This window comes from Impatiens glandulifera, chromosome 1 (assembly GCF_907164915.1).
Source record: "Impatiens glandulifera chromosome 1, dImpGla2.1, whole genome shotgun sequence".
In the NCBI taxonomy this organism is placed as follows: domain Eukaryota; kingdom Viridiplantae; phylum Streptophyta; class Magnoliopsida; order Ericales; family Balsaminaceae; genus Impatiens; species Impatiens glandulifera.
The window spans coordinates 144,898,703-144,921,126 of NC_061862.1; the positions used below are offsets into that span (position 1 = coordinate 144,898,703).

The 22,424-nt window shown below is 30.8% G+C and overlaps 1 protein-coding gene across 1 annotated transcript; it reads left to right on the forward strand.

Annotated features, from left to right (window-relative positions):
- The first annotated feature begins 264 nt into the window (after window positions 1–264).
- On the forward strand, window positions 265–1,246 carry LOC124909619 (F-box protein GID2-like). Its single transcript, XM_047450286.1, has one exon. It carries the CDS (start codon window positions 419–421, stop codon window positions 947–949), a length of 531 nt encoding a protein of 176 aa, XP_047306242.1. The 5' UTR covers window positions 265–418; the 3' UTR covers window positions 950–1,246.
- The last annotated feature ends 21,178 nt before the right edge of the window (window positions 1,247–22,424 follow it).

Consider the following 22,424-nt stretch of genomic DNA (forward strand, 5'->3'; position numbering starts at 1 on the left):
TCAGAACTCAAATAATAATTATTTTAGGCTGAAAAAACAAACAAGACCATCTTTGTGTTTTCCTTATTTTTTTCAACATTATTATTATTTTAGCAAAAATAAAAAATAATCCAATGTATAAAGCAAAGAGGTGGACAGATAATGGGAGAAAGAGTAAATGTGAAGGAAAAGAAAGGGTAGATTAGTGACATGAAGAAAGAGTTGAAATGCATTCATTTTATAGTTTGTCGTCTTCGAAAGTAATCAAAACCTGGTGGATACCATACCCCTTCTCCCATTAACTCTTCTTTCTCCTAACCCCCCATTCTCTCTCTCCTCTCCTCTCCTCTCTCATCATATTCATATTACATATACAACAAACCAGCTAAGCTAAAGCTAATCACATCCTCTCATTATTCCTTAGATCCAGACACAAATCATGAAGCGCCCAATTGATTCCGACTCCGACCACCGCAAAATGAAAAGGGTCAAGTCTGAATCAGATCAACTAACCACTGACAACTCGGTCAAGGTTTTGACCGACGAGAACCTTCTCTTCGAGGTTCTAAAGCACGCCGACGCAAGAACCTTAGCCACAGCCGCATGCGTCAGCAAGAAATGGTCCACCACTGCCCAGGACGAGCGTCTATGGGAGTTGATCTGTACTAAACACATCGGTTCCGGCAACCACCAGCTCCGTTCTGTCGTGCTGGCGCTTGGAGGGTTCCGACGACTTCATTCTCTGTATCTGTTACCACTCTCCAAGCCTTCATCATCCTCGAGTTCTTCGTCTTCTTCGTCCTGGCCTTGTATTCCGGAGATGCCGAATGCGAAACGAAATGTAACCGGCGCGGGGACCGGTGCAGGTGGGAGTAAGGCTCGTTGGGGGAAGGATGAGGTGCATCTGTCGTTGTCTCTTCTCTCGATTCGGTACTATGAAAAGATGAATTCGAATTATCGAGGTAAGTAGATTGAGTAAAATTGAGTTGGATGTGGTAAAATTAGGGCACAAGTTGAGATCTTTGATAAATTGATGGTTACTATAATCCAATCCAAATCTGTTGTAACAATAATAATTATGAACATGATCTATGACAATAAAAGTTAGTTTAAGAACATGATCTATGGCAACTTGTGCCGGATGTTACCACCTGAACCATCTTCCTTCCTTTTCATTCCATTTATGTACCAAACTTTGTTGGGTTATTTTGGTTTTTATATATATGTATGTTCTTGATGATGATGAATCAATTTATTGATGCTTTGATTTGCCATTGCCATTGTCATTTGTGGGTTCTTGACATTTCTTTCATCTTCATCTTCTTTGTTTGATTTAATTATTTGTGAAATGGAGACAGGGATCACAAACTACTTCTTTGGGGGGCAAATGTGAAAAGTTTAAAAGTGGTTGAAAGTAAAGCACATTTTTAATACTTTAATATTAAAAATGTCATCTTATAAAAACAAAAGAGAATAAAAACAAAATATCGAGAAAAACAATCCCACCCAAGGGGATAACGACAAAATATATAATATTTATTAATCAAAAGAGAAGGTTGAATAAAGGGGGTGTTTTTATTGAGTTTGGTTTATCCAACTTATTTAAATAATATAATTAAATATTATACAATTTAAAAGGTACAAGAAGTTTTGATTTCACAATACTTAGTTTTAGTTTATTTATTTATTTATTAAGATAGTAAGTCATGATTCCACCTATATCAAATCCTTGACTTTGCTATAGTTGATTTGGTTTTTTTATAGGTGTTATAAATTTGTTTATACACAATTTTTGCTATTACTTATAATCTTATAATCTTAGTTGAGGAAGCCAAATTAAATTTTATTTTCATTATTTGATAGTAGATAAATGATTGGTTGAATAATTAATTATTTAAAATTAGTCTTTTATATTTCACAAGAAATATTGTCAAATTCAGAGAAGATTTGTAATTGAGCCATACATATTTAGCAAATTAAGCCAAATTTATTAAATAATAACATTTATAAAATAATTAAAATGAGAGTTCATCATTGTAAAATGTTATACTAAATTCTTTGCAAGTTAATTTTAATGTCGACAAAAGACAAACAATTTGAATTTTAAATTGTGACGTGATTCACTCGACACATCAAACTGTGTCATGTTGTGCCAAAACCGTGAAATTTTAGACCCAACAGTACCTATTGCATAGTTTTTGTGTTTCTGTCTCATATGATTTATAATGTGTCACAAGTTGTGTGGTAACCAAAAATAGGGTCGTGTCTATTTTGTTGCCTAAGTAATTTACAATATTGCTTACTTAAAATTTGTAAAAATTGTTTCTCACTTGATTTTAAATTATTTTTAGGATTAATGTGGTTTGGAGATAAGATATGGGTGGCCAGTCTCCTTTTCTTCGCTTCTAACTAACTGTGAATTTTTGAATAGTCATCATTATACTATTGTTTTAAGTCAACCTTATTATATTAAAAATAACAAGTTTATTTTTTGTTCACCTTATTTTTATAGTTCTCTATTTATTTTCTTATACGCAAATATAAAATAATTTTATATATTATATAATTGTGTCTCTTAATATATCAAGATGAACAAATAATCATTCTAATAAACATATTTATATTAAAAAAAATTAACATTCTTAATGTGTCTACATAATTATTAATTATTTATTTAAATAAAGTTTGAATTTTTTTTACTAACTAAAAATAAAATAATAAAAATTATTTATGAGTCAATTGTCCACATTTAATTATTAATTTATATTTCATAATGCAAAAATAATATTCTTGAACAACTTGAAGAGGGGCCTTCTTTTCGTACTATGACGAATATGAAAATAATAGGAAAAATCAGATTTAATTGGGTTTTCGTCATCGGAAAGAACCTGATTTCCGACCTCTTGCATTACATTACCATAACGAAATAATGATAAAGAGAGATTTATCTTGTGACTCGGAATGAATCTTTATCGGTGGATGAAAGATAGATTCCTATGAAGCATTCAGAAACACATGATGGAATCCTAGTAATAATAGAATTAGGATTTAAAGGTATCTATTAATCCTAGTATAAAAAATGTAGATCCATCAATAGGTCGATACATCCTAATCATTTAAAGTGATAATAATATTTATATAATAAATATAATTCAAAATTCCATCTTATTTTTTTAAATTTAATCGTTTTAAATTTTATGGGTGGGAATCATCAAATTAACAACTCAATTGGTTTATTATAACAAAATGTGTCGTGCATTGTCATGTCAAAACCTAGTGATTTGAGAAAATTGTGTTTATATATATATATATATATATATATATATATATTATAAATTAATACAAATTTAAATTATATAAATGTAATGTCACACGTTTATCAAATTTTAGGTTGATTTTAAAATATGAAATCAATTAGCTTACTTGGTTAAAGTGTTATAATTATATTGTTACGTTGCAAATTTAAGACATATATGTCATTTTTAATCTTACTTTTTTAATTTAACCATTTCATGTTTTATGAACGGTTTAACCCGCAAATTAACCATTCGATTTGTTTACTATAACAAAAATTGATAGTGTGTTAAGGTGTTAGGACCCAATTTAAAAAAATGTTTCTATATATGTATAGTTTATTTAAAAAAATATTTCATTAAAACACGAAATAATAATAAATATTATTGAAAAACAAATATTGATCTAAGAGTAATCAAGATAAAGAAGAAACGAAGTACAAATCAAGAAAGTACAAAAATAACACAAGATTTACGTAAAATCCCAAAACGGAAAAACCATAAACAAAGGAGAAAATTTTTCAATATGTTGACAAGAGAAGATCAACTTAAGAAAAATAATGAAAAATATTATGTGTGTAATACAACTCCAACTAAGACCGTATATTTATAGGTCACATAATCGTGTCTTTAAAGAATTAAGTTTTCTTTTATTTTACCATGAGTTTAGGCTCATGCCCTAATCAAAATATATGTGGGACACCATAACTCTAACAATCTTCACATTGACATAGATCAAGTATGTCAAAAGAAAATTTTATATTCAAAATATAGACAACAACCATAACATTCTCCACATCTTCCAAAAGTCTCAATGGGCTTACTCAACACCAAGACCAATTAGGTTCGAGCTCAAACTTAGCAATGAGGAACACCTTCATGAACATATTAGTATTAGTATGATTATCAACAATACTAATTTTGCTCATATTAATATCACCACAAGAAATAACATCACATATAAAATGATATTGTACATTAATTAATGTTCTTAATTCTTTAATGAAACATATGATCTTTCGTAAGAAAAATAACACTTTGACTATCATAAGAGATTGTCGTCATTTGTAAACCCTTCTTGAGTTCAACGAATAGGCCTTTCAGCCAAATATATTTTTTATAAGCTTCTATAATGGTCATGTATTTTTCCTCTATAGTAGACAACGCGATTGTACTCTATATAGTATCTTTCTACTAATCGCACAACCGTCAATACATAAAACAAAACATGTAAGCGATATTCTTCTGTCAAGATCGCCAACATGATTAGAGTCGACATAACCGACAACTACATCTCTAGTCCTCCCAAACTATATGTGAACATTTATTGAACCTTTCAAATAACGTAAGATCTTTTGAAGAACTCTCAAATGCTCTTTACTTGGATTTGCCAGATATCTGCTAACTACATTTATTGAATATGTCAAATCTAGCGAGTACAAACCATTGCATACATAAGTGATCCAACTATTATGGAATATGGAACTCATGACATGTAGTCGATATCCTCATTGGACTACAGCATAATATAATTTAAATTGAGTTATTAATGGGGAACTCACGAGGGTAGCATCATTCATATTGAACTGACGAAAGACTTTCTCAATATATAATTTCTAACTTAGGTATAATTTTCTAGCTACTATATCTCTAAAAATATCAATTATAAGTATTTTCTTTGCAACTCATAAATCCTTCATATCAAACTCTTTGTCAAGTTATATTTTTACCTTCTTTATTTCTTTATGATTATTAGCTTATATGAGCATATCATCAACATATATGAGGAGATAAATAAATAAGTCATCGTTGTCAATTTTAAAATAGACACAACTATCAAAATTACTTCTTTTAAAGCTATGAGTGATCATTAAAAATCAAATCTTTTTTTATACCACAATAGGTTCTGTTTTTCTGGTTTGCGGTTAATCTTGTTGTTGATGAAAGTATCAATGTGAATTGTTGTGTTTCCCTTGGTTAGAGTGAATTGTTGTGTTTCCCTTGGATTAGTTTCTGTGGTGGTTTTTGGCTGCTTCTCTGTTGTCTTTTATTTGGGTTAGCTGTTGTGGGGGTTCGGCTGTGCAGTTGGCTTTGGTTGTTGTTTCTGGTTTCTTTTGGCTACTTTTGGGGATCTGTTGGTTGCTGCCTTATGTTGTTATTTATTGTTGCAGATTGTTGTTGTTGATTTCTGCTGTAGGTCTAAATTGGTGCTGGTTGTTGCGGCATTTGGCTGTTTGCTGCGCAGGATGAGCCATGATGAGTCTGCGCTTGAATAGCCTCCTCAACCAACCTAAAATCACAAGGAAAAGTAAAGGGAGTCTAGTGAAATTGGTTGAACGGGATGCCACTTCTTCTAGTTGTCCTACCGGTCACAACGTTGTTAATGCTGATGAAGTTGCATTAAATCCAACTGTTGCATCGACCATTCACATGGCTGGTCCTTCAACCCATCTCCCAACCGGCCATGACGCCCCTCCCTTGATAGGTGATACAGCCTCCACCCCGACCGGAATGGCTGTTGTCAACCAAACCAGTAGTGTTGCTCCTTCAACAAGTCATGTCGCTGCCACCCTGACCGGTCACGATGTTGTTCTTCCAGACGGACTCACTTCAACCAATCTAGCATGTCACGACATCCCCACCACGACTGTTCAAATCCCCGGAAAGTTGTGGACCATGGGACGAAATGAAATTGCAAATCTGGAGGCATTCAGAACCAAATTCTCAATGAAAGGAGCAAGCAAATCATTTGCAAATTCAAAATCCGATTCGAGCAAGATTTGAATTCATTCGACAAAGCTGAATACGAGGAAATTATCTAGTGGTCGGTTAGTTTCATGAGAGAGTTCTACAAGTGCCCCAAAACCTATGCCTACACTACACAAATAAACGCAAACCGAACATGGAAAACCAACAATGTTTGGAGAAAAACGGGACAGTTAATGGAGGCAAGCTCAATGTGGATCCTAATCTTAATCAAAACGCTTGAACACCCGCTCTAAATCGAACTCCCCTTGGAAATTGAAGAGGATTACATCAACGATTGGAAGCGAGTTGTTGTCGATCACGTCATGGGCACCCATAAGGCCTCATTCCGAGCAATCAAGGCCGCCCTTTTCTGATAATAGAGTGAAAATGGACTCTAAAAGTCAAAGTCAACGACTTTGGCTATTTCTTCCTCATTTTTGGCACAGGGCCCAAGCCATTGCCGACTTAGATTTCACCTTCATTTTTAGCTTATGCTTTAAGCTCGCCAAATGGAATAAAGAAATGTACATCAATAGCAAACCGCCACAATCTGAACAATCGTAAGTGAGACTGAGAAACATCCCACCACACTTTTGTAATGTCAAAGCACTTGCCTACCTCGTCGGACTCATTAGAAAGCCGCTTAAGCTCGATCCCGTCTTTGACTCGTTTGAACGGGTCATATTTTCCTGCATTTAAATTGAGATCGACTCAATAAGTGCAAAACCAGAAAAATTCGAGCTAAGATGCCGGAATGGAAACATGGCTACCATTGAGGTCATGTACAAGCAACCGGGAAAAGAGGATGGGGAAAAGCAAAAAAGCCTGTGGCCACCCCCGAACAAGAGAATGTCAAGGTGGTCAACAAATCTTATATCGAAGTCCTCAAGGCAAATGAAATCCACAACAAACACGTGAATGAGAACCAAATTGATCTTGATCCCACCAAGCCTGAAATTGAGGTCCTTCTCTAATTAATTATGTTCGAAAAGCCCGACGTTGATGTGGATGATAGCGAAAGGCAAAGCATCTCAAAAACGATGAGCTCTAAAACCAAAGAAAGCCGTAATGTTTTCAAAGAAACCACCTCAAGGGAAACAACTCAAACTCCCAACTCCAAACTCAAGCCCAAAAGGAAAAAGTGACAAGAGAAGTTAACGAAGACGAAGAATTCGGTACTCTATTCGGAAATATATCCCAAAAAGACCTAAAGGTGACAAGAAAGAAGGAAAGAAAGGACAAGGCAAAGACAAGAGAGACGAGTTCGAGGAAATCAACCCTTATCGTTTTGTTTTAGTTGATTGATTGTTAGTTTCATCCCTTATTTACTTTCATACTTTGATTTCATGTCCGTGTGTGTTTCTTAGGCCAACTATGAATCTTTCATGGCCATCGTGTGTTGATTTTGAGCAAATTGTTGTAAGCCATTTCTAAAAAAACATTTTCGATTGTTGTAAACTATAAAGAGATTTTTCAAATAACATACACAATATTCTTATCCTCAGAATGTAAATTCCTTAGGTTGATGCATATAGATGTCACCGTTCTAAATTTACATGTAGAAACACAGTCTTCACATCTAGCTACTCAAACTACAAATTATGCATAGTCACGATGCCAAATAATGCTTGAATTGAAGTATGATTCACAACCGGAGAAAACACGTTAGTAAAATCAATTCCGGAATTTGACTATAATCTTTCACAACTAGTCTCATTTTAAACCTTGCATCTTCAATTATAGGTGTACCTTTTTTTCTTTTATATACCCACTTACAACAAATAGTCTTCTTTACTATAGGCAATTTTATAAGATTCTACGTACCATTCTTATAAAGAGATTTCATCTCTTGTTGTATGGTAATCATCCATTTGAGAGAGTCATCACAAGTGATTGCAACAAAATATGAAGAAGTTTGTTCATAAGAATTAATATCTTATGCAACACTCAATGCATGAATAATCAAATGAGCTTTACAGAGTCTTCGAGGATGTCTAATATCACGTCTAGGTCAATAGCAATATAACATTGTAATGATGTCGGCGGTGGTGAAGTATCAGACAAGTGTAGTTGACGGTAGTGTTACAGGTTTAGATTATAACTTTCTTTCAAACTCCACATGTGTGATAGATTTTTGTTGAATCTTATTACTAAAAGGGCTAGATTTTTGCTGAGTCTTATCACCAAAAGTATCATATTTTGCTGAATTTTATCACAAGAAGATATAAAGGACTAACGTGTAATATAGGAATCGAAAATAACATCTCAACTAATTATTACTTTTTTAGTTTTTGGACATCATAGCCTATATCATTTTATACCAGATATATAAACGATAAAAATACACTTCACAGATTGTGCTTCTAATTTTCTTGATCAAAATGAACATACACGGAACAATAAAAATATTCTCAAGTCAGAATAATTAGAAGTAATACCATACCATACTTTTGCGAAGTTAGTTTATTAATTGTAGTCGACAAAAAATGGTTGACAATGAAACATTCTAAAGTTGCAGCTACAACTTCATCCCAAAAAACTTTGATAAATCAACATTAAGGAGCATACAATGTACATTCTCCATCAAAGATCTATTCATCATCTCTGTCACAACATTCTGTTGTGGATTCTTAGGCACTGTGTGGTGTATTACGATTTTTTAAGTCCTGCCTGGAGTATTAAACGTTTTAGAACTAAACTCCAAACTATTATCAGTACGTAAACACTTTATTGGTTTATATGTCTATTTCATAATCATAGTCTTCTATTTCTTAAACTTAGAGAACACGTCACACTTTTTTAGAACGGTTTAAAAATGGGACAACAAATTAAGTATGTAGCCCGCAAACACACAAACACGTCACTCTTTTGCTCAAACCTTTTTGAGAAATCATCGATAATCGTTAGTATATAATAAACACATCACATAAAAGACACCATAGACGGTCCTTAAAGATCAAAGTGAATATAATCAAGTGTTATTTCAGTATTGAGGACGTCTTTAGAAAACTCATCTCTTTTCTGCTTGTCGAGGACATAGTGCTCATAAAACTTTAATTTGGTAATACTTTGTCCACCAAAAGTCTTCGTTTTATTAATTCGGTAATGTCATTCTCACCCATATGACCAAGTTGCATATGTCACAATTTAATGACATCATCATCAAATAATGAAGAGGTGACGACAACAACATCGCCTAAAACGGTAGAGCCTTTTAAAACATATAATATGTTAGATTTTCTTTCATCCTTAATCACGACAAGAACACCTCTAATAATTTTCATCACTCCATCTTCAGTAGTACACTTTTACCCTTTTAAATCGAGCATATTAAGAGAAATTAGATTTCTTTTCAAATTAGGAATATGTCTCACATCACCAATGTTTGAGTAATTTCATTAAACATCTTAATTTTTATTGTTCCTATAACAACGACGTTACAGGATGAACTTTTTATCACCAATACAACACCATTGGAAATTGTATCATATGTTGAAAATCAGTCCTGTTTGAGGCACATATGATATGTACAGTTAGAATCAAGTATCTAGAGATCTTGCGATCTCGCGTCGAAAACAAAAGCCATGAGGGTTAACTATCTTTAGTTTCAACAATACCAGATTCATTTAAATTTTCAGGTTGTTTTTTAGTCATATTACTTCCCTCTTTCTTACATTTATTTTGTACTTTCTAACACCCAAATTCTATGTGGCCACTTTTCTTGTAGTAATACAAGTCTTCAAAGTTTCTTGACTTTGATTTATCTCTCTAATCACATTATAAACAAATTCTTAAGTTCTTACTCGAGCAATTAGGTCTTCTACTAGACTATTAAAATGGCTAACAAAATGTTTTATTTTCTCCTTAGAGTATAATGCATCATAATCATTCGTTATGACAACATCACGACTAAATAAAATAATATCACGAAGCATGATATACAATGTGGGAAACAAACAAAGTAGAATAAAAGCTAAATCTTCATCATCATATTTGAATTCCAAGACATCCAAATCAATAACAATTTTTTAAATGTTGATAAATACTTTTATAGAGACTTACTTTTTAGCATAAGATGAAAATATATTTCTTGTTTCATATGCAACTTACTAGTAATATTTTGTTATGCATAGTTGTTCTAGCTTCAACCATAACCCAACATCATTCGGCTCCTTCAGAACATCCTATAAATTATTATTCGACATATCAAGATGTATGTGAGACATAGTCTTGCGATCATTCTCTTTTTTCTCTTCTACTATCCATGAATTGGGCATCTTATCAAACCCTAATAGAGTTTCCTCCAAATTTATTTGAGCGAACAGAGCTTGCATCTTTACCTACCATAGAGAAAATTTAGTGTTGTGATCTAACAACGAAATATCGTATTTCATACACGAAATCTCCAAAAAAACATATATATAATTTCAGAATAAAAAACTCAAGGCTCGGATACCAATTGTTAAAAAAATGGATATGGAACTAAAACCAAATCAAGATAAAGAAAAGATGGAGTAGAATATAAAAAACAACATAAATAACACATAATTTACGTGAAAACTCAAGAAGGAAAAACTACGGGTAGAGGATGAAAATTTTCATTATATTAAAAAGAGAAGATTATAAATTAGAGAGAGAAAAATAATAATAATAATAATATGTGTGTAATAAAATTTTTAACTAAGACCATATATTTATAGGTCCGTAACTGGGCCAAATATCAAACAGTTAAGATTTCTTTTATTTTACCGCGAGCCTAACTCAAGGACCCGATCAAAACTCATATGGGTCACCATAACTCTAACCCATAAACTTAATTATAATATACATGATTTAAAAGTTTTACGCTAAATATATTTTATTAGTAGAGACCGTCTTAGAACGGAGAATTAAAATGCACGTGTAAACAAACTAAGTATTTAAAATTCTTTCCTTTTAAAACACGTCCAAATATTTTCATTTTTTTAATTTGTGATTAAAAATTAAATATAAGTGATGATCTATTAAAAGTCGAACTAAATGTTAATATCCCTTGATCATTCATTTATAAACACATATTAGATTAAGATTTCTTGAAACTTAAAATGTTCCCATTTTATTTTATTTTCAACTTAAGATAAGATACAAATAAATATAAAATCAGTCTAAAATCATCTTTCGTCTTAATGTGATAGATAAGGAATGACTTAAAATATATTTTAAGAGAAAAAGAATAATAGAATAAGAGTTTTAAACAAAAATGTAAATTTTGATTTTAAAATTGTAACTCAATTTTCTCAGTGAAAAATCTTGAACTAAAGAAATTGCGTTAGAGATTTGTCGTTGTTTCGGTCATTTGTTAGCCTTAAAAAAATTGGCAACACTATATCTTTCGTATCCGTTCACAGACGATCTTTCCTCCAGAAATTAGGTTATTTGTAACATTTTCGATTTTATTATAAGAAACGATGGGTATAGAGATTAAATTATAGTCAAGTTTGGTCGAGATGATCCAAACATTCAAACTTTGATGATGAGGCCTGACTTGCGACGAAGAATTGAACTTAACGCCCAATCATGTTTAGCTCGAATTCAGTGAAAAGTATTGGTTAGCATCTTCGGGGGCTTCGACATGATCCAGTGTAGATCTAGGTGATTATCCTCTAATGAAGTGGATTTTTCTATAAAAATAATAAGATTAGAAACTAACCAGTCATGAGTGTAAAGTTAGGTTCTAATCCTAACATACAAACAAAATAAGCTTAACTAATTATTTAAACAAAACTTATCTATGAAACTGTATGAGTGTCAAAATTAATTAAACTTGTCTCAGCAGATCCTGAAACTGTTTTGGGCCAACAAATGGTCTGGATCTTACTTTCAAAACAGGCTTCCTTTCATTTTTTTCTATTCAAATCCAATGAAACCACCAACCCATAGATTCAAGCCCTTGTATTTGTATTTGGACTCTTCATTAAGCCTAACTCGCAACAACAACCATAATCTGTTGTTTCCTTTATATATATATATATATGAGTGATAGAGTGAGGGAATTTGGTGAGGGAATGACGTGGCATCACCTTCATTGGTTGTAAAATGTAAAAGTGGGAGGAAAGAGAGAAAAGAGAGAAATTATTTGATTTTTTCAGCGAATAAAATTATGCCAAGTCATTCTCTCACCAAATTCCCTCACCTAATCCTTTCTTTTATATATATATATATATTCGAGTTAAATACTAATAAAAAAAAATAGTTAATTTTTTGCTTGTCAAATAATCGTATAATTTTCTTAATATTTTGTACATGCATATGTCATTTTTTTTTCTTTCCATTATTCAAACTCATCAGTCATCACCCTAACCACAAGCATGGGAAAATAATTTTGAGGACAATATATAAATAATAATTATCAAAGATTTAAGTTTTAAACAAATTAAACTATTAGACAAATTAATATGAAACAAAATATTTGTAACAGGTTATTTTCAAACCGTTTAATATATATATATTATTTTTTAATTTATAATAAATATATATTTTTGCTTGTCGAATGTGGCGTCCTTTACAAATTATTTATCTTTAAAAAAAAAAAATTGCCAGAACAATTTGATCATAAGGGTCCGTTTGAATAATTAAAATTACACTAGAAATTTAATTATAATTTTACAAAAATTAACAATTAATTACAATTCAATTCAATTAAAATCAAATTCTTATTTAAAAAATATATAAAATAAAACTAATTTAAACATATATTATTTATTTAACGCAAACTATTATGATAACTAAAATGTCTAAAATTTTGTGTAAAAATTAAAGAATTTAAATTTTTTCTGTAGAAAGGAAATGAGTGCCCCTAATTCGGTATTTTAACTTCTTAAATTATATATATATATATATATATATATATATATATATATATATATATATTTAATGACTAAGCATTTTAACTTTATAAATTTAAAAAATAATAATTATAAGTTAACTCATTAACTCTGGTTATAAATAATAAAATAATAAGATATTTTGTTTGAAAAAATATATAAAATAATATCGAAATTACATTTTCAAAAAATTAAGAATTATAAAATAAAATTCATTTGAATGGGACAACATTCCAATTCTTAATTCCAATTTTAATTTCAATGTTATTTTGAGACTTGACATACTATGAGATGTTCTTAAATTGGGTCAAGCTAAAATTAATTAATCAATGAGTTTTGGGAACATTTGAATTGAGAGGGAAAGAGTTTCACTATTAATCATCATTTCAATTATATGGAGTAATACTAATGAATTAATATTTTTGTAGGAGTTTATAAAGTTAACCCAACTTAAAAAATCACAACTTTTAATTTACAATATCAACTTCCTACAATGTTAAAGAATGGGATCATTATAAATGATGTAGCAAATATAGCAAATTTTCATATAGACATAATAAATCTAAAATAAAAAGTAAGGAAAGTATTTGCAACAATAATAGGCAAAACCAGATTTAATTTAAAATCATTACGAGCCAAAATAAAAATAAAAAAACTATTACAACAAAATAACTACAATGTTTTTTTTTTTTTTACTTTCTATCCCTCAAATTGAATTGCTACCCTTTTTCCTTGTACAACATAGTAAAATAAAATTTTGTCGAAAACTCATCAAAAATATATGATACACTATATCAAAATGTTCTCTTTATCTAATTTAAAACATTTGAGTTCTCTTTTAACCAGTTTAAAAAATAAATATGTCCAAATTTTCCTCTTCCTCACAAACAAATAATGTAACTAGGAACTAAACCGCAGATCAGTTGAGATGGATTCATTTTGGACATACATACTATTTTATTTTTTAAGTATTATTATATTGTTTATTTTTTTTAATTAATATTTTATAAAAATAAATTAAATTATTAAAGTAAAAAATAAAAGTGATGTGATATTGTTTATATTTATTATAAAAAAATGTTATTGAATTAAATGAATGATTTAAATAAAAAAGTATTTTTTAAATAAACTTTTAAATCATGTTAAAAGGAAAAAGTTATATAGATTTGTTTACAAATAGGTTTTTTCTTTTTTTTTTATCATTTTTAATGTATAAATAATAAAATAAATAAAATTAGAAATAAAGCCACACAAGATCTTTAACAACTAGTCGTTGTAAAATTTGTGATCGTTTTTTTTATTTGATTTTGGATTGTCATTCTTAAGCTCAAAAATAACAAATTTGTTTTTTTAATTTTAAAATTTAAATTTTAATATTTTTAATATAAAGTGATGAAATAAATTTTGTTTAGTAAAAAAAATAAACAAAATGTTAATTAGTAGTGAATATTAATCAACAATATAAATAAATTATAAATAAAATATACTAAACTCAATGTATAAAAATTGGAATTTATAAAAAAAGTTAAAAACTTAAAAAAGTCGAATGATATGTTTCTATAAATTAATTAAGTTAAAAAAAATTTAAACATAAAACGTTTGCATTTTATTTTATTTTTTTAGGTTAAGATGTGAGAGAAATAAATGTATAAGGAAGTACAATTTAAGAGGATTGAGTTTAACGAAAATGCAAATTTTGATTTTAGAGTGGTACTTAATTTTCTTTGCAAAAAATCATGAATGAAAAAAAAATCATATTGTTTGTAACATTTTCATTTTGGATTTTATTATAAGAAAGTAAAGGTCTGGCTCAAGGAAAGTCCAACTCAAATCCAAAGAAACCACTAACTCCCTATATTCAAACCCTTTATTTATATGTTTAGACTCTTCATTAAGCCCAACCCATAACAACGACTAGACGAAATGATGATTCAGCCCACTGACAATATGTTTTTCTTTATTTATTTATGGCCCAATTATTATATAAGATTAGAATTTTTATCATATTGATCTTTGATTTGAAGCATATGAGTTTCAATTATTAAACTTTTAAATATTTAAAACTTTTTATTAGATGGACGTTTGGTTCGTTTATTTTATTTGACGTGATATTTTTTTCAAATTATATATAGTTTATAAGAGTGTTCAATATTTGGTCTGAACCGACCGAATTCGAATTTCATTTTTGGTTTTTGAATCTAATTTTAAACTAATTCGAATTCAAGTATGATTTTTGAATTGATTTTCGATTTGGGTTTCAACTCGAAGACCAAACCGAAAACTGAATTCTTTTTATTATTTATTTTTAATTATATATTTTATTATATATTATATAATTTATAATTAAATATTTTTTTAGAAAACAAATAATTAAATATTTTATTATATGTTAAATTATGTCAGTCGCTATCTCTTCTTAATCTCTTAGACTCACATCCCTAAAATTTATTGATAGTGAACGTAAAAAAAAAGTGCAAGTCCAATTATTGGATGAAATAGTACAATTGTGTAGGGGTGTTTAATATTTAGTTTGAACTGAATATCCGACTAAATTCAAATTCACCGAATTTGAATAAATCAAATTAAAATTTCAATATTGGGTTCGATTTTCGAATTGACTTACAAAAATAAAAAATTTAAAGAACTCGAACCGAGGAACTCGAATAACCCAAAAAATCAAACCGATGAACACCCTTAATCACTTGACATTGTTTTAAAAAAGAGATGTAAAAAATGAAAATTACAATCCCATCCCTCTTCATCGCTTCTCCTCGCCGATAAAAACTCTTCTTCATTTCTTATTCATCTTCTCCAAATCTTCAATTCAATAACTCGACCAACAATTCCTTAAACTTACCCCGGAGATACTTGTGCACAAACTATTCCTTACTCAGGTTCTTCATCTCCACATATTCAAAAGTAACACTATCAAAGATCTATCCATCATGTGATCTCACCGTTATTCATTGGCATGTGACATGTTTCAACTCCTCATGTAATTAGTATTGTTGAAATTTATGTCAGCATCCACCCCTTAAATATGCTTGATGTTGATCAATCATAGGCTCTAACATCATCAAATTTGAAGAGATGGTTGGCAAGTTATAAACAAATTAAAATAACCTAAGCCTAACTACTATTCTCAATTCATGTTTAAACCAATAATAGAACTATTACCTAGCAGCATCATGAGCTGTGTCAAATCCACCTTTCATGTCTAAGGTTCATAGGTTCATGAGATTATTACCAAAATTAAGAACACCAAAATACTCTTCTTATTACCTAAACACTGAAAGAAGTAAATATAGGTGTGTGGCGCAATCCTGCAATAAGTATATACCAAGCAAAAGGATCAATAAGATAATGGAAGTTTTTAAAGACAAAGAGAGACTCACCATTTGTGCGATTCCCATCTCCTAGTTCTTTTTGTAGAAAGTAACTCCTCTATATTGCGAACTTTGAGAACTTGGTCCTCTTCTGCTCTTATTCGCCTACAACTTTTGTTGTTGTAAGATTATTGCCTCTTGCAAACCGACAACACTTGTTTGATTGAACTAAAGATCTATCCAATTGGGATGCAATCGAGAAGAAGACGTCAAGAGTGAACTAAAACCGGTAGTTACTTCTCCATTCGGGAAAAGTTGTCGAGTCAAAAACTCAGACCAGGTAGCTGTTGTTTTTTGACATAATTAGAATCCTACATCGAATGATGAAGAGAGTGGGAGAAGTTTCTTAGTATATATAAAAGAAACTCTCTTCAAATTAGAACCATACATCGAAAGATGATGGGAGTGGGGAAAGTTTCTTAGTCTATAAAAGAAACTCTCCTCCCTTTGGATTATTACACCCAATATTTGTATTTCTTCTTCCTTATTAATTGATAGCCTTATTCTTGGAGACATGGGTAATATTTGGCCGAACTCCGTTATTAAATTCGTAGTGTGTTCTTTCGTTTGTTTTTTTTATTATGTCAGTTTCCCCTAACAAGTGGTATCATAGTCGAAGATTCGTTCTTGGCATGACGACTGAGTCTTCAAAAGGGGCATCAACACCTTCGTCATCCTAGGCGAGGACCATGATGTCGAATTTTAATTTTGCGGTAGAAATATTTGATGGAACTAGGCATTTCGGCATGTGGCAAGGTGTGGTTCTAATTTTTTTTCAATAGGGTCTATATGTTGCTATTGAGGTCAAAAAGCCAAATGGTATAGAAGAAAAAGAATGGAGTATCATGAATCGATTGATGTGCAAAATAATTCGATTGTGCCTAACTAGAGAGAAGATGTCGTGAAGAACGAAACTTCTGCATAGAAACTATGGAAAATATTGGAGGACAATTTTTTAAAGAAATGTGGTCAGAATAAGTTCCTTATAAAAAACGATTGTTCTAGTTTGATTACCAATCAGGTACCACCATGAATGAACATATCACTAAGTTTAATCGATTAGTAGTAGATCTTTTAAATCTTAATGTGAAATTTGAGGATGAAGATCTAAAATTAATGTTGTTATCATCTATTCCCGATGAATTTTAACATTTAATAACATCGTTACTTCATGGGAAGAGAAATGTATCTCTTGATGCTGCAACTTCTACTTTATATAGTCACGAATTAAGAAAGAATTGCAAAAGAAAAAGAAAAGAGCTACAACAAATTAAGCATTGGTGGTCAGGGGCCGTCAACAAAACAAATCAAAAGGGAGAGGAGGAAGATCCAAAACTAGAGTTACCAATGATGAATGTGTTTTCTGTCGTGAGAAAGGACATTGAAAGATTAACTGTCCAAAATTGAAGAAAAAGAGAAAGATTATAAAGATGCAAATGTTGTAGAAAACAAAGGTGATGCATATTCGGAATTCTCTTTATTGATGTCACACAAAACATCACATCATAACACGTAGATATTGGACTCAACCTGCACTAATCATATAACACCAGTTCAAGAGTTGTTCTTTGACTTTAGAGAACTAGATTGTGGAGTTATTTACATATGAGATGCTAATACATGTAAATTAAAATGGATATGTTCAATCAAGCTAAAAAATGATGATGGATCCACCAAAATTATAATAGATGTTCGATACATACCAAATATGAAAAAGAATCTCATTTCTTTGGGGGTCTTAGAGTCAAAACGCCTGTGAGAATGGAAAATGACATTCTTAAAGTAATCTTTAGAGCACTAGTGATGTTGAAAGCCATCAGGAAAAATAGTAATATGCATTACTATCAAGATGGTATAGTTAATGGGACAACAACAATTGTATCAACTTTCAGAATTAATAAAGAATTAGAGGCAACAAAGATATAGTATATGCGATAGGGACATGCTGATGAGAAATCTATGCAAACTCTTGTTTAGCAGTGATTGCTTAAAGGTGCAAAAGTTTGTAAATTAGATTTTTGTGAACATTGTGTTCTGGGAAAATAAAGGCAAGTAAAATTTGGCACTACTATCGATAACAACAAGGGTATTTTGGACTATGTACACTCAAATGTCTAGGGACCTGCCAATACTCCATCTCTTAGAGGTAAACATTATTTTGTTACTTTTATTGATGAATTTTCTAGAAAAGTATGGGTGTTTACTATGAAGAACAAAGATGAAGTGTTTGAGATTTTTCTTAAATGGAAAACTCAAGTTGAAAACAAGACAGGAAGAAAGATCAAAACTCTCCGAACTGATAACGGTGGAGAATACAAGAATGATCCATTCTAGAAGTTATGCCAAGAGTGTGGCATAATTCAACACTTCACAGTAAAAAAACACCACTTCAGAATGAAGTATCGGAACGTATGAACGTGATATTGGTGGAGAAAGTTTATTGTATGTTGTCTAATGTTGGGTTAAACATAAATTGTTTTGCAAAAGTTATGGCATATACTCAACATTTGGTAAATCGCCTACCATCATCTGCACTTGGTGGCAAGACTCAATTAGAGGTATGGTCTAGAAAACCTACAACTAATTATGATTCTATGTATATTTTTGGTTCTATAACATATTGTCATGTAGTTGAATCAAAGTTAGATCCACAAGGAAAAAGACTCTCTTTATGAGATTTACTACCGGAGTTAAATGATATCTTCTCTAGTGTTTGGATGCAAAGAAAACCATTATCAGTAAAGATGTTACTTTTGATGATTATTCAATATTGAATAAAGTAACACCAAACAAAATTGACTGTACTCTGCAATAGGTGGAGTTTGAGCAGATAAAGATAAGCTCAATTACAAGTGATTCGCCGACGATAGACGGAGAGTCAGATGAGAAAGAGGTTCCGACCTAAGAACTTTTATAACAACGTGAATCAATTGTTATGGACAGACCAAGACGAGTTATTCAAAAACCAGCTCGGTTTGTTGACATGGCTTCCTATGCACTTTTAGTCATAGATATTGTTCCATCCACCTTTTTAGATGTCATTCGAAGTAGTGATAATAAAAAGGTGATATGGAATATGAGATGCAATCTCTTCATAAGGATGAGACATGATAGTTGATATGCATCTACTAAAAGGTGATATGGAATATTTTTGCTAAGAAATAAGGATTTCTTGAAAAAATTGATGTTTGCTACAAGGCAAGATTGGTAGCTAAAGACAACACTCAGAAGGAAGGAGTTAATTATAATGAGGTATTTTCTCCTACTATTAAACACTCTTCAATTAGAATTTTGTTGGCAGTGGTATCGCATATGAATTTGGAGCTAGTTCAACTAGATGTGAAGACGTGTTCCTACACGGTCATTTAAATGAGGAAATCTATATGTCTCAATTAGATGGATTCAAAGTTACTGATAAAAAAATTGGGTTTGCGGGTGGAAGCAATCGACGAGACAATGGTACAAGTGACTTGACAAGTTTATGATGGACCACAAGTACGTAAGATTTAAATTTAATTCATGAGTGTAATTTTGCAAACTTTAAGATGGTCTTATATCTATCTACTCTTAGACGTTGATGATATGTTGATAGCATCTAAGATACAATATGAAATTGATAAATTGAAAGCTCAATTGAGTAAAGAGTTCGATTTGAAAGACATGGGAAAAACCAAATTTAAAGATTGTTTAAATTTGGTAAATATTTTGCACATTTGAGTCGGCGCTGAAGAGCGCCAATTGGAAGCACTTAAAACTATTTTTTAATGATGAAGATTTGTAATAAATATTGTACGTTGGAGATTTGTTATTTTTTTGGCACAATTAGAATCCCGAATCAGATGATGATGGGAGTGAGGAAGTTTCTTAGTATATAAAAGAAACTTTTTTCACAAGTAGAATCCCACATCGAAAGATGATAGGAGTGGAGAAGCTTCTTAGTCTATAAAAGAACCTCTCCTCCATTTGGTTTATTTCATCCAATATCTGTATCTCTCCTTCATTATTAATTGATAATCTTAGTGCTCGGAGACGTAGATAACATTTGGTCAAACTCTTTTATCAAATTTTTAGTGTGTAATCCCCTCTTTTAGTCTAGCGACAATAAGAGATGGATACTAATCCTAAGTTTCTGGTTTCGAGCCCTTCATGTGGCAAGTTCTGTGCCTAGTTAAATGGTTAAGTGTGTTTGTGGGCTACATGCTTAATTCATTCCCATTTTACCCCACCAAGGTAGCCTAGTGGTAAGAGTCGGCTTAAGAGACCAAAATGTTCGTTTCGATTTCATCTAGAAGCGCTTTGAGTTTAAGCGGGGAACCATGGTTGTGGGGTGTCATGCTAGTTCTACTTTAATTCAAAAAAAATTGTAGTGTGTTCTTTTGTTTGTTTCTTCTTTTATTTATCAATTTCCCTAATAGTATCCTCGATTGAGTTTCTTTTGCACTCGCCATCGACCTTCAAAATATTGAATGCACGCCTATTAATATTCTAGTTGTCTATGTTTAACATGATTCAAAAATATCTCAAATGATTATTAGGCCTATGATTTATTTTTTTTATAATCTCTTTATTTTAATATTATATATATATATATATATATATTTCATTTGATTTCCATACTTTTTCTAATGACTTGTTTTTGTATGATTTAGGAATGATTTGTATTATTATTATGTCTAAACATGCTTAAATGATATTTTCTTGAAAATTAATGTTTTGTATGTTTTATATAATGATTTACGCTTTTTATTTAAACGTTAATATGATACTCACAACGAGTGTTACGAATGAACGCATATGTGGAAAATCATCCTTATCATTAAGACCTAGTACGGTAGGATAAAAAATTTCAAATGTCTAAAATATAAAGTGTAATAATATTTGTCTAAATGCCAAAATTATAAAAATAGAGACCTAGAGAGCGTTGTGGGATATATCGCTTTTTTAGTCATTTCACACACGTAATCAAGCATCGAACCCATAAAAGAATCTTTAATTATGGCGTGCATATGCCTAAATTATTTTCCTAATTTAACTATAGTAGGGGGCGACTCTTTAGTCGACTCTTTAGTCGTGAGGTTTATTCTTAATCAAATTTTATTAAAAATACCTATGTCAAGTTCATATTAAATTCTCAATATCACATGAGATTCAATGGAAAAGTTAGTTATGAAGTTAACTATAAACTCTCACTTTTATCGTTTATTTTTCGTTGTCACTTAAAAGAATAAATTCCCCTAGAAAATTTAAATGTATAAGAGCAATTTAAATGGTGTAAGATCTAGATCAAACTTTAACGAATTTTATCGTGTACACACATTTTTCCTTGTTAAGAAAGAGTGTATGTTTTCTTAAAGTTTCCAGCACCAAACTCAAATGTTTCAGATGTTCATCCTAGTTGGAGCTATAAACGAGGATATCATTAAATAAAAACAACACAAATTACTGTAGAAATGGCTTAAACACCATATTCATAATACTCTGAAAAGTAGAAGGAGCATTGATTAATCAAAGGACATGACTAAGAATTCATACAATCATTCATGTGTTTAAAATGTTGTTTTATGAGAGTTTTTAGGCTTGATCCTTATCTGATGATAACTTGAGCGGAGGTCTAATTTAGAAAAAAAACTCACACCCGTGCAATTCTTTCGGCAGCTCCTCATTTATGGAAATAGATCATTTATCCTTGATAGTTACAACATTCAATTTGCAGTAATCAATACATAACCTCCATATTAAGTATTTTCCTTATTAAGACTACATGTGTTGATAAAGCTCTATGGCTATGTAGAATTATTCCCTTGTCTAACATATCGCCCACCATTGTCTCAATTTCAGTTTTCTATAGTGTTTGGTACTTATGCGATCTTAGGAAGACTAGTTATGTTCATGCATTTAAAGGAATTTGATTATCCTAATCTCGGGGAGGAGGCAATTCAGTCGGTTTTTGGAACAAGTCCTCAAACAAGGCTAAGGTGGTGATACAAGGGAAAATGATATTAGGGTTAAATATAGTAGCGGGAATAAAGTGACAATTATAATGTAATAGTATAAATAGAACAGTTAGTTGTTAAGAATAGTTATGAAATGATTTAGTTGAAAATTCTTGTTAGAGTTTCTTTCTCTCACCCCCATTGTATTCATCCTACCAATCA